The 13,258-nt window shown below is 41.6% G+C and overlaps 1 protein-coding gene across 2 annotated transcripts in view; it reads right to left on the minus strand.

Moving 5' to 3' along the window:
• Positions 1 to 247: 247 nt before the first annotated feature.
• The window catches only part of Rasgrf2 (Ras protein specific guanine nucleotide releasing factor 2), a 219,976-nt gene continuing 206,965 nt past the window's right edge, over positions 248 to 13,258 (minus strand). For both annotated transcript variants that reach the window (XM_042691066.1, XM_042691065.1), the window contains exons 20-27: positions 12,701 to 12,761; positions 12,279 to 12,382; positions 9,679 to 9,763; positions 8,838 to 9,035; positions 6,891 to 6,970; positions 5,149 to 5,266; positions 3,562 to 3,630; positions 248 to 2,050 (exon numbers count right to left, since the gene is read on the minus strand). In XM_042691066.1, the coding sequence (XP_042547000.1) occupies positions 1,958 to 2,050; positions 3,562 to 3,630; positions 5,149 to 5,266; positions 6,891 to 6,970; positions 8,838 to 9,035; positions 9,679 to 9,763; positions 12,279 to 12,382; positions 12,701 to 12,761 (808 nt within the window). In that variant the 3' untranslated portion in view covers positions 248 to 1,957. The remainder of the gene's footprint in view (positions 2,051 to 3,561; positions 3,631 to 5,148; positions 5,267 to 6,890; positions 6,971 to 8,837; positions 9,036 to 9,678; positions 9,764 to 12,278; positions 12,383 to 12,700; positions 12,762 to 13,258) is intronic.

A 13,258-nucleotide genomic window follows, 5' to 3' on the forward strand; every position in this document is an offset into this window, starting at 1 on the left:
TGGTTTTGCTGGAACTAGTGTGTGTGTGGTCCTCTCATAAATTGGTCCCAATTTTAGGTCACCTTCCTAGACTGCAGTTGTGAGCCCCCAAAGCTAACCTTTATTTTACATATCTTCTGCAAGGTCTTGAGGTGTTCAGTGCAATGGAAACACATTATTTCAAACTCTCAGATTCTCAACACTGAATAAAATATGTTAAAAAGCAGAAACTGTTAAACTCCAACATGCTTCTTAGCATGCGTCAAGATACATCAACTTCTTATTAGAAACTAAAGAAGCCAAACAAGCAACTTTTTTAAGCAAAAGAAGAAAAATAAAGCATCCATAAGTAACCTCCCTCCCTTGGGCCTAGTGCTACACTGTTGGCTAATATGAACTATGGAAAATATTTTGGTCTTTAGATATTATAAATATCTTTTACTTAGTTAATATTTCACTATGTGGTTATATACAGAGATGGACCTCACTGTGCAGACCAAGTGTGCCCTCTCTAGTTCTATGGTACATTATCCATGCTAGCTCTCCAACTGGATCTGAAGAGCAAGCAAGCCAAATGTATTAATCAGCTGAGGTCTCTACCACAAACTAAAAGTGCAAAGAGAGAAAGCAGCCAGACAGGTCCATTTTTCATTGCCATCAACAGCAAGCTTCATGCCTCTTAAGAGAAAATGTCAGGTGCAATAGGCTCAGGTAATAATGATTCCAAATTGTCATCTCTTCCTTCCTTTAAAGCAGCTGTCTCCCTGAGAAGAGAGGAGGGAGGTACACAATGAGAGAGCCCTATTTCTTCTATGCCTGACAATCTTGGAGAAAATGATCATTTCCCCAACCTTGGGAAGTAGGACACATTCCTGCATTTGGTTTTCTGCTACAAGAACTATTGGGTGGTTGGTCCCATTTCCCACCAACTTCCATTGTTCTCACTCAAATAGTTCTTAAAGAGATGGCTGAGGAAGATTGTCTACCTGTAGCACATGGAAGTATGGGTTTTACAAGGAAAATGCCACACAACAGTTTCCAAAAAAAACCACAATCCATGTTCATAGTAAGCCTTAAAAAATGGTTTGTGTATGTCACAAAAGATTCCTGTAGGAGAAAAGAAAACAAAGTGCAAAGATGATTTCAGGTATATAGCTTTACTTAGCAAGGACACCCGTCACTCCCCATAGTGCTTTTGGCCTTCTATCTTGCACAGTTTTGTCGGTGAGGTGTCATGCACCCTTCTGAAAACTCTGCCATTGCCTCTTTCAGGGGCTGGCTTCCTGGGACCACCAGTCTCGGGAAGAAGCCTCCATTGCCACCCTACAATGGCTTCTGGGATACAGCTTATTGTTGTTAATTAAGTAAATGTTACCAACAAATCCATTTGTCTTCTATGATTTCCTTTCCTGTTTCCTAAAGTCTGAATATTTATGATGCATTTGGAACCATGCACATGCCGTAGACTGAAATTGCTTATGTATTGGCCTTCTCGAGGAAGCTTCAGCTTTTTGTGAAGCTTGGGATGAAAGGAAGTATAGAGGAAACAGTTACATCCCAGCGGAAGATTGGGCAGGTGTGGCCCAGCCAGTAGATGCCAGTGAAACATCACAAATCTATTTGTGGGTCTTTGTCCCTGAGTTCTAACAGAACAGGGGACAGAGAGAGATTTACCTTCACACCCGCTTCACTGAAATGGTTACCAGCATTTCCCATCTTACCTTCCCTTAGGAAAAATATACTAAGCATTGGTCTCTGTACCTTCCCACCCAAGGCTGAAACATCTGCCTTTGACCCACACAGCTGGGTTTGACTCTGGCTGGAGACAGAATTGAAGTCCAGTTCCATCTGTAGTGGAGGAGGAAGATGGGCTTCACCTCCCCCCAATCCTCGCTGTGCCTGTTAGACAGGGCATGCACAATTCTGTCTGTCCTGCTTCCCAAGCAAATGCTATGGTCTCAGGGGCAAGGCCAGATGTTCAAGCAGGGAGCCGAGGTTCAATTTTTAGTGACAGTTCATAGAGTGTATCTTCATCTATGATGAGAGCTTTGTCCAGCAAGTACTGTGTGACCTAAAGGGGAAAAAAAGACACACAGAAATCCCTACTTGTACTTCTTTGAGAACATTGGCATATACTGTTCCTGAGTGGGTTTGACATAATTCAACATCATATATATATATATATATATATATATATATAAATTAAGAAAAATGACTATATTCTCATTGTTATAAACAATACTCAAAGATCTCTAGTCCTCAGCCAACCTCCAGTGCCAGCTAGCCCTTACCATTTGGTGTGCATTCTCCCATGTGTGTTTTTGAAGATATTACCTAGTAATCTTTTTTTTTTCTGTAGAGCTATCTGGGATAAGACTGTCCCATCTTTTCTTGCCTTTCTTAATTGAAAGTTAAAGAAAGCTCCTATGTTAGTCCATAGGGTTGCAAAGAGCTGTATACAACCATGTTTCATGATTCATCAAGCCATGATTCATTAAATAAGTAAATACACCGTACTTGACTGGGAGATGAGAATCTCTAACTTCTAATCTTGATTTTTTTAAGACTGTGAAACTGTTCTTTAAAAGTAGTACTTTAGCCAAGCACTAGTGGCTCATGCCTGTAATCCTAGCTACATAGGAGGGTGAGATTTGAGGATCACACTTCAAAGCCAACCTGGATACACAAGTCTGTAAGGCAAACAACCAGCAACAAGTCAGGATTGGAGCTGTGACTGCAATGATTTAAGGAGAGCCAGGTACAGTGGCTCATACCTATAACCCCAGCTATCCAGAAAGCAGAGATTGGGAGGATTACAGTGGGAGGCCAGTCCAGGCAAAAGTTAGAAAGCCTTCATTTCAACAACAAAAAAAGCTGGGTATGGTGACTTGCACCTGTCATCCCAGCTAAATTGGAAGCACAAGTAGAAGGATTACACTGCTGCCCAATATGGGCAAGAGATTTAAAAAATCAGTATCATGCCTGATATAGCTAAAGCAAGAAAAGAAAGGGCTGAGGACACAGTTCAAATGGTAGAGTGCCTGTGAAAAATGCGAGGCCTTCAGTTCAAACACCAGTAACACATTTACTTAATTAGTTAATGACTAGTTGTGGTTGGCACTACAAGAGTAAGGGGTTATATGATGTAAATAAATTTTAAAACACCAATAGTAACCATATCCTGTACTCTTCTTTGCCATGTCAAGATGTTTCTTTTTTCTTTCTTTCTTTTTTTTTAATCCTAAGAGCAACAGAAAACTTTGGCACAAAGGGTGGGGTCATAATATACAGACTATATCAGAATTCTATCCAGATGTGATTGTAGACCGGGTATTGCATCCCAGTGCCTGACCTGGGCTGGAAGTGAGAAGATTCAGAAGAAATAGAGGACACAATATCAACAGAACTACATGATGAGCTGGTATTCCTTAGGTCTTCCTGCTTTTTTCTTGAGCAGACCTGTTACAGGTTTTCTGAGTCCATTTTTTGTACTTTTAACCAAGTCTATTTTTACTTTGTAATTCATTAATTTCATTTTTTAATTTTAATTTTCACCACAACCACACAATATCACAATATTACCTTTGGCTGATGGTCTATGCGGTAGGAAGTCTGCTGGAACTGGCGTATCTCCCGGATAATGTGTGATATCTAATAATGAGAAAAACAGCAACAAAGCAAAGCAAAGGTATTTTTCCAAATCATAGTACATTCTTTTGGGGCAGCTTCTCAGTGTTTTCTTTCACCAGAAGCATGGGAAGTCACTTCCTCCCTGAGCCTGGCAGATCATTTTCTTTTTTCTTTTTTGTCAGTTGTGGGGCCTGAACTCTGGGCCTGGGCGCTGTCCCTCAGCTCTTCAGTTCAAGGGTAGCGTTCTACCACTTGAGCCACAGCACCACTTCTGGCTTTTTTGGCTTATGTGGCGTTGCAGAATCGAACCTAGGGCCTCATGCATGGAAGGCAAGCACTCTACCACTAAGCTACCTTCCCAATTCCTGACAATCATTTTCTATGCTTGGTGCTTTTATAACCTTCAAGAGCCAGGTTAAGTGCTAATATTAAGATACTAGCCAGGCACTGGTAGCTCAGGCCTATAATCCTAGCTACTCAAGAAGCTAAGATGTGAGGGTTGTAGTTCAAAGCCAGCCCATGCAGGAAAGTTTATTAGACTCATATCAAATTAACCACTAGAAAAACAAAAGCGGTGATGTGGCTCAAGTGGTAGAGTGCTAGCCTTGTGCAAAAAGTCCTCAGGGAGAGCACCCAGGCCCCAAGTTCAAGCTCCTACACAGACAGAAGGAGAAGGAGAGGAAGAAGGAGGAGAAGGAGGAGGAGGCGGAGGAGGAGGAGGAGGAGGAGGAGGAGGAGGAGGAGGAGGAGGAGGAGGAGGAGGAGGAGGAGGAGGAGGAGGAGGAGGAGGAGGAGGAGGAGGAGGACAGAAGGAGAAGGAGAGGAAGAAGGAGGAGGAGGAGGAGGCGGAGGAGGAGGAGGAGGCGGAGGAGGAGGAGGAGGCGGAGGAGGAGGAGGAGGAGGAGGAGGAGGAGGAGGAGGAGGAGGAAGAAGAAGAAGAAGAAGAAGAAGAAGAAGAGGATTCTAAATTGCTAACCAGGGTGAGCAAGTGGCACCTCAGATTTGGAAGAAGCACATTCTGGCTGTTGTTCATTGTCTCCTTTCCTTCTAGGTTGGTGCTAAAAACCTGGTTACCCATCAAGAACCTTTGATGCCAGCTTGAGCAGGAAAGTCTCTGAGACTCTTATCTCCAATAAACTTCCAAAAAAGCCAGAAGTGGAACTGTGACTCAGTTGTTAGAACGCTAGTCTTGAGCAAGAGAATCTCAGGGATAGTTCCCAGGCCCTTTGCAAGCCCCAAAATAGGCACCAACAGAAGAAGGGGGAGGAGAAGGAGGGGAAGAAAGAACCACCAGCCTGGCATCCGTCTCCTATGGGTCAGTCTTAGAAAGACATCTTTGGAACTTTAATCTCTACTCCCTTGTTCAACCAACAGCAGAAATCTCCTTGTTCCACCAACAGCAGGTATTAGACCCAGTTCCTGTCATTCCCCACACCTCCCACCTCCAATTTAAGAAGCAAACACTGATTTCACTATTAAGCCTCTTTTCTATAAGCCATAAAGTCATTGACTTTATGAAATTATAAAATTGTTACCTACCATTCTCATTTTGGAAAAATTGACTAAGCCTTCTTCAGTAAAGTTTGGTGTTCCTTCTTCAATAAATGCCAAGTCTGTCAAGTACATTCCAAGATAAGGAACAGCTGGAGGGTTGCAGCTGCAAGACCAAGAAACATTTTTCTTAGACTCATTCACACAAAGGTCTATTTCATTCCCCGTTCTGAGCAGGAAGCAATGGTGCTTCAGCCCAGAAGAACAAAGATGTCTTATTTTATCTTCAGGCGCTTGCTCATGATAAGAGTTTAAATATATTTCGCAATAGAATACAATACAAAATTAAAGCCCATGCTTCACTATGATTTTGATGCAATGGCATGCTCCAAAAAAACAGGATGTCTGAGAGACAAATACAAATAATTGCTAGCATGGAATTACTTGTGATTCTTACAAAATGGCACGCTTCTTAGGGGAAGCACCCCACTAAAATGCACCCAACCCTCAAGATCTAGATATTAAAAAATCAGTGTGACTAGCTTTCCACATCCTAGACTTGTTTTCTATTTTAGTTAGAGCTAAAATGTTTGGGAAATGTAGACTCAACTAGTATCACAAGCACACACTAAAGGGAGAGATATTTTTGTTTTGTTTGTAGAGGGGAAGGAGTATACTTGGATATAGGCTTCGATCCCAACTTTACCAGCTGCTCAATGATACTATGCAAAAGGTTTGAATTTCAGATTTCTCATGTGTAAGATGGACAGGACATTTTATATCTTTAATTTGCGGTGAGGCTTGAATAAGACACAGAAAACACCTAGCATGGAGCCTTCATTTGGCAATTATTCAGCAAATAGTTTATGCTATGCCACATATAATAATAACAATAATAATATTATTCTATGTGTTGTTTCTGCTATGATGATTATTATTGTTGATTTTTCATTTATGCCCTCACAACACTATTGTTTCTCAAGTGTAAGTTCATTTCATATTGTAGAGCTATGGTTTGAATATGAAACACTCCACCCCAAGGCTCTTGTGTTGAATTCTTGTTGGGAGGTTCTGGAAACTTTAGGAAGTGGAACTTAGCTGGGGAAGTAGATCACAGGATGGAGCCCCTGAAGCTTATCCCTAGCAGTATCTCCTCGTTTACCTCTGCTTCCTGTCTGCCATGAGGTGAACAACCTCCCCTTCTGCATACTCTCACCACCATGGGATCCTTTCTGCCTGACTGCATGGAGCCAACCAGCCTGGAATGAAGAGACTGAAACCATAAGACAAAATAAATCCTTCTCCCCTTAAGCAGCTGTTTCTGTCAGGCCTTTTACCGTGGAGATAAGCAAAGTAACAAGCACATAAATCATGAGAAAAACTAGTTGTAAGACAATAGGCTCTATGAAGTGGGTGTGTGTGGTAGAATATGCGCACACATGTGCAAGCAGGAGGAGAGCATGACTCAGAAGTGAAAAAGCAAAAAGCAAATATTCATTATCAGCTGGTGCTTGGGTCTTTCAATTTTTAAAATCCCACAGTAAATCCCTGTGCTTAAATTAGCTTTTATACTAAGCAGTGATTTGACTTATTATGGACATATTTTCATTTTATTTGGAGTATCCTGCATGCACAATATTCCAAGTGACAAAGAAAATTCAAAAACACTGAGATGAAATTTTTTTCTTACTTTTTCCCTGGCAATGAAGGCAGGAAGTTTGATATACTATATAAATTATATATCATTATTCCTAAAATTATGCATAACTTAATGCTTAAGTGATACATACTTTTTAAGGGTTTCTCTGAGGTTTTTAAATCTTCCTTCAGATGAAACAGTCTTCTGAAGTTTGTCCATTAGTGCTTTGGTCTAAAAAAGAAAGCAAAAATTTAGTAGACCATGAAATTGTGATTTGATTGGATAGTAAGTTGCGAAAAGATGCTCCATTCTCTTTACTGTAGAGGTCCTCACTGTGTGATACAATCCTCACAATAGGATTTTTTTGGGGAGAGGGGAGTCCGGTCGTGGGGCCTGAACTCTGGGCCTGGGTGCTGTTCCTCAGCTCTTCAGTTCAAGGCTAATGCTCTACCACTTGAGCCACTTCTGGCTTTTTTTCTTTTTGCCTTATGTGGTGCTGAGAGATCGAACCTAGGGCCTCATGCATGCAAGGCAAGCACTCTACCACTGAGCCACCTTCCCAGCCCCTCACAATAGGATATTATGTTTACACTTAATAATTTTAGAATAAAAGAGCGTGTGGAGAAGAGGAAGTGCCTACATCCTTGCATTCAAATACATAGTGGGAAAACAAATAGAAAAAAAATGGCAAGAAAATTAAAGAACTGAAAAGTGCCAGTTGAATATAACATCTTAAAGGAAAGAGCTTATGTTAAAGTTTTCAGAATGAATCCTGGTCTCCCTTCCCCTCTCTCTGAGTCTCTCTGTCTCTATATAGCTACCTTTCTGTTGTTCTCTCTCTCTCTCTCTCTCTCTCTCTCTCTCTCTCTCTCTCTCTCTCTCTCTCTCTCTCTCATTCTGTCTTTGCCTTTCTCTCTTGGGGACCCTAGGGCCTTGTACATGCTAGACAACCACTATAGCACCAAGCCACACCCCCAAGCTACAGTGAGTCTTTGTGAATACTAATCTGCAAACTATCAAACCATATATTTGGTCAGTTTGTTGTTGACTGAGAAATATCCTCTACTCTAAATACTTTCTTTTGTGAGCATTCTCACCAATTTGATAGACAAGTATAAGCGATATTTTTAGGAAATACCATTGTTCTCTGGGTGTGGCGGCTCAAGTTTCCAATCCTAGCTACTTGGGAAGTCCTTCTATGCTGACGTTGTCAGGCACACACAATACAGCCTTCTCCTACACGCTACTCCACTCTGCCTATTGGTATGCCCGCCAAAGTCTGTCAGAGGCATCTATCTGCAGGGTACCCACCACTAGGGATCTAAACCATAAGAAAGAGATATGTGTATATGTATGTGCATATACAAAATCATATATGTCATATATATGTTATATTACCTTATCTATCTATCTATCTATCTATCTATCTATCTATCTATCTATCTATCTATCTATCTATAATATATAAGCACAGTCAGAGCCTTCATCCCACTCCTTCTCATTTCTTAGAGAATATGCAGAGCTTAGAGAGGTCACATTTGGCCCAATGGAACTCATAAGTTCTTTCATTACCAACAAAGTTTGGACTTTGCAAGTAAAAGCTACAGTTCTTAAAATTATCTGAATGAAAGTAACAGGCAGGGGTCAAATGAATCCAAGGAGAGAAAATTGAGAAAGCTACATGTCTGCAATCTGAGTCATTACACCAGAACTTGACATCTGCTACATGAACGAAAAGGATCAGGCTGAACTCTGAGGACTCTATGGCATTTGTAACCATATTTTGGGATTGGAAGAATGGATCTGTGAGTCACCTGGAATCAATGTGCCCTCCTGAAATAATTCAGGAAAAACTCTTGATCGACAGCCACATCATTTGAGCTTGTCCCCCCAAATGTTTCAATGAGTGTTTTGGAAAAGCACATGAGTGGAATTAATTAAGTGGTAAGAGCACAGCAATTACCCATGTTGGCACCTTCTCTGGCAACTACTTTGCTTGTTTCAGCTAATGATTGTTTAATTAGAATATTTATCTTGTTTCTCCTCACCCAGCCTCTCTTCCTCTGAGAAGCAGGACGTGTCATACACTGATGCTCACCTGCTTGGACACCTTGGCCCAGGTTTTCTTCAGCCTGTAGATGGCACTTCTGTTTAAGGCCGAGGTGATCTCGAGCACACCATTGTAGTTGTGCAGGCATCTGCATATGTCTGCTACCGCCACCCACTTCTCAATGGCGTTGGCACGGGAGCTGACATCTGCATAATTCATTATCTGGGAGGCAACCAGGTTACTCATCTAAGAAAACCCAAAAGATGAAGAATGGGAAAGAATGATGAAAAGGGAGAAATTGACCAAGATACATTGTACTTATAAACTGATTCACTGGATGGGAAATTCTTTGTACAACTACCTAAAGATAATAAAGATATCATTAAAGGGAAAGAGACCAGGAAGACTGTCAAAGAGCCAAAGCAATGTATTTGGGCAACATATCTGAATATGCCTGCAGACATCAGAAGAGCAGAATGTCAAAGGAGCATGGAATTAACATTCCATCCTTAGATAACAACTTTCTAAAGAGACTGAAGTCTGAAATAATAATAACAACAAACTCCTGAGCAGTTGTTCATCTTTAGAGTGAAGACAGATTTTCTCTGAATGCAGCTTATTGTGAAGCAATGTGATTTTTGTTATAAGGAAGTAAGAGATAGAACAATTCAAGGAGGAAAGGCAATGTTTGGGGGTCATGGTGTAACTCTTTGAAAACCCACCCTCATTGGCCCCCAACACTGTGTAAGTACTCATTGAGGAATGTCTCCGTTATTATAGGGCAAGAAAAATGCTTGCTCCACGTCAAAGCAAATTCTGAACTGGTTGGTTATTAAACCAGAAAACACTTAGCTGCAGAAGAAGAGAGAACACGTGTGTGGATACTCACATCATTAAAGTGTTGGCTGGTTTTCATAATGTAAGGTGTTCTTTCATTTTTATCCAGCTTCATCCACCCCTGCCCAAGAAACTCTCTGAAAGTTCAATATAAAACAGGACATCAAATAAGTATTTAAGGAATGATGGCTATGAGTCTGCATAGTTATCATGAATATCAGGTACACTAAATTAATCTTGCCTGGAACATTACCTGACACCTTTGGCTGACTGTCTCAAAGGGATTTTTAGCTCTGCTCTAGTTTCAATGCAAAAAAGTCAATGCAAAAAAAAATATATTTCAGCCTCCAGATTTTTCTTGTAAGTGTTTGGAACTTTGTCCCTACGTAGGCTTCTCTGAAGTTGGAAAACACCAAAATAAGAGAAATAAAAAAGTAAATATTAACTCAGAAACCAAGGCTATTTTCCCTGGACTAACTTTTGAAATAGCAAGTTTTAGTGGAGGGTCCAAAACACAATCTGTTATTGCCAAAAATGTTAATCAGGACCAGAAAATTCCCTTCTACTTCTTTCTGATTTTCTCAGGAATATCCAGGTTCCAAGAGCAGAGAGATCTCAGCTGTGGGGAGGCTGCTCAGGTCCTCACATCACACCACGGCAGGCAAAGGCCCAGCAAGATGGAATGTGCAGGAACTGTAGAGTCCTTTTAAAATATCCCCTAAACTTGCAATGGAATTACTCTGTCACTTTCTTTAGTAAAACATGTTGCCTGGGTCTTGCTCTCCGTCTCATGGGGTGGTTGGTTCTGCTTCTCTCCTGCAGGGTCAGACACAAGTAAAGCAGGTCCAAGGTGCAATAACTGGAAGAGACCCAGAAGAGACCACACCAATGGCGACCAAGAGTCTCACTTGGCTCTTGTTCTTCCTGTATGAACTCACGACCCCCTCCATGCACGGGAGGGTACCACAGGGAGAAGGTAGTGGCATACATGTCATAGAGGCTCCATGTTACTGAGTTCAGATGAATTGCCAATGAGTTTAATGGATAGGTGGGTGGATGCTGGCAAGGTGCGAAGCAAAGAAGATAAAACGTACAGAAGGAAAATCTGAGGGAACATACTTCCTTTCCCTTTTGAGCCTAAGCAATACAGCTATTGGTCAGACCCACTAACCCACCCTCCCTGTGTCACCAACACTCCATCAGAGCCATGTCCTCTTCTCCACTTACAACCTGATCCAGATCACATTCTCACTTTTTGTCTAGCCCTTTCACTACTGTCACTGTGGTTATGAGTTTACAGGGGATGAGTACTATCGGTCATCATTTATCCTAACAAACATCTGCCTACAAAGTTGTCAGTGTGACAGTAGGAGGCTTCCCAGGCCTCTCCTACACCTAAGGATCAGGGAAGGCCGGGGGGGGGGGTCTACTGCCATAAATCTTACTGATGCTTATTGATTTATGGAAATAAATGTTAACAGAATTTATAGCAAAATCACTTTCTCTAAGTGTATCCTTGGGATACTCAAAATTATCTGTAGTTTTTTATTCAAAATAATTTCCTGAGCTTCAATCAAAATTTCTAGAAGCAGAATTTTAAATGTGCATTATTCACAAGTTTCTCAAATGGCTTTTTTTTTTCTTCTTTTTTGGTCATGGGACTTGAATTCAGGGCCTGCGCACTAGCCTGAGCTTTTTCTGCTCAAGGCTAGCACTCTATCACTTTGAGCCATAGCACCACTTCTGGTTTTCTGGCTTTTTGTTGGTTAATTGGAGATAAGAGTCTCATGGACTTTCCTCCTGGGCTGGCTTCAAACTGTGATCCTCAGCTAGGATCCTGAGTAGCTAGGATTACAGGCCTGAGCCATCAGTGCCCAGCAGCTTTGTTTCTTTTTCTTTCTTTCTTTTTTGTTTTTTGGGTCCGGTTGTGGGGCCTGAACTCTGGGCCTGGGCGCTGTCCCTCAGCTCTTCAGCTCAAGGCTGGCGCTCTACCACTTGAGCCATAGCGCCACTTCCGGCTTTTTTCATTATTGCTTATGTAGTGCTGAGGAATCGAACCCAGGGCCTCAGGCATGCAAGGCAAGTGCTCTACCACTGAGCCACCTTCCCAGCCCAGCTTTGTTTCTTTATATTATTATTATCTTCATATATCTGCACAAATGGGTTTTTATTTAACATGTCCGTTTATGTGTACAATTCATCCTGATAAGTGTCATCCTTGCTATCATTCTCCCTCCTGTAACTGTTAGACACACTGAAGTTTGAGAACCACTCTAACAGGTGCACTGAGAACTCTATAATTCAAGGATAAGATGGAACATAGAAATTTATATTCTATGGTAATCCTAGTACATATAGAAAACAAGACTGACCATCTTGAGATTGAATATCCATTACTCAACCTGGAACCAACAACATTCAAATGGGGTCAAATCATCCTGAGATTAGGACTCATATTTCTGTGCATAAGTGAGCACACACACACACACACACACACACACACACACACACACACACACACACACACACACACACACACACACACACACCCCAGACTTAGGAATATGGTCAGCTTGTAAGCAGGGCAGCTACTCTAACAGAGTCCTGTTCCTGGATGGGGGTGGGGGTGGGGTGAGACAAGGCAGCACTTACTCGTAGGGAATGCTTCTGAAAACAATGTGATCCAGGAGAGTGATCTGCTCAGCCATCTCCATGGCTGATAAAGTCTCAAAACATTCGGCCTTTGGACAGTCAGTCTGCAAGAGACGAGGAAGGAAGTAAAACGCCATCTGGGAGCAAGACACCTCCCCTCTCGTGGCAGGCCTGTGGAGCTGCCATCTGTACAACTACGAAGTCTGTCACTAGATTCTAGCTAAGAATGAAAATGCAGAAAGTTAAACACAAATCAAAACCAACATTAATATCACTGACTAACTGCTGGACTTCCATGCCAACTGTGGTTCGCTCATATCACTTCATAGGCAGATGTAAGGTCACCAGTGACAAGCTTCCTACTTCCCTTTGAAAGATATTATGCAGATAATTGTGTTAGGTAAAATGGAAGGTGAACTTACCATTTGAATTATGTCCTCTAATTTTAAGTGGATGTCATCTTGATCATCTTGTGAAAGGGCCCTAGAAAAATAAAACAACAATCTTCCATGAAGAAAGCAGACATGCTAATATTGAATCTATAACCTGCAATTCAGCTTCTGCTGGATGAAAAGATTGAGTGTTTAAGTCTGCGAGACTGTGTGGATATGGCTGTGCTACAGATAAGTGATCACCTAAACAGAAAAAAAAAAAAACATGTAAAACATACAAGAGACTCAGCAGGAGAGACGGCTTAGAACAAGGAGCTGCTTGTTATTACACTTGTTATTATGCTTGTTATACTACCAGGCCATAGATAAAACTATAGTGAACCTGAGGCGAGCTGGAATGCAGTTCCCCAGGTGATGGAGAATGTGAATCCAGGCATTCTCTAGTAACATTCGTGAGCTCCAGTCATAGGCCTACTGCTCTACCCTTGCTTCTCCAGTCACTGCCCAGCATTCCTGCGGATGCTGCTGAGTTGGGAGTTGTAGTGCTGCCCCTTTCGTATTTATATAGATTAGGAACACAGGGGATTC

Source organism: Dipodomys spectabilis, unplaced genomic scaffold, assembly GCF_019054845.1.
Source record: "Dipodomys spectabilis isolate Male_0828 unplaced genomic scaffold, ASM1905484v1 ptg000140l, whole genome shotgun sequence".
NCBI lineage: Eukaryota > Metazoa > Chordata > Mammalia > Rodentia > Heteromyidae > Dipodomys > Dipodomys spectabilis.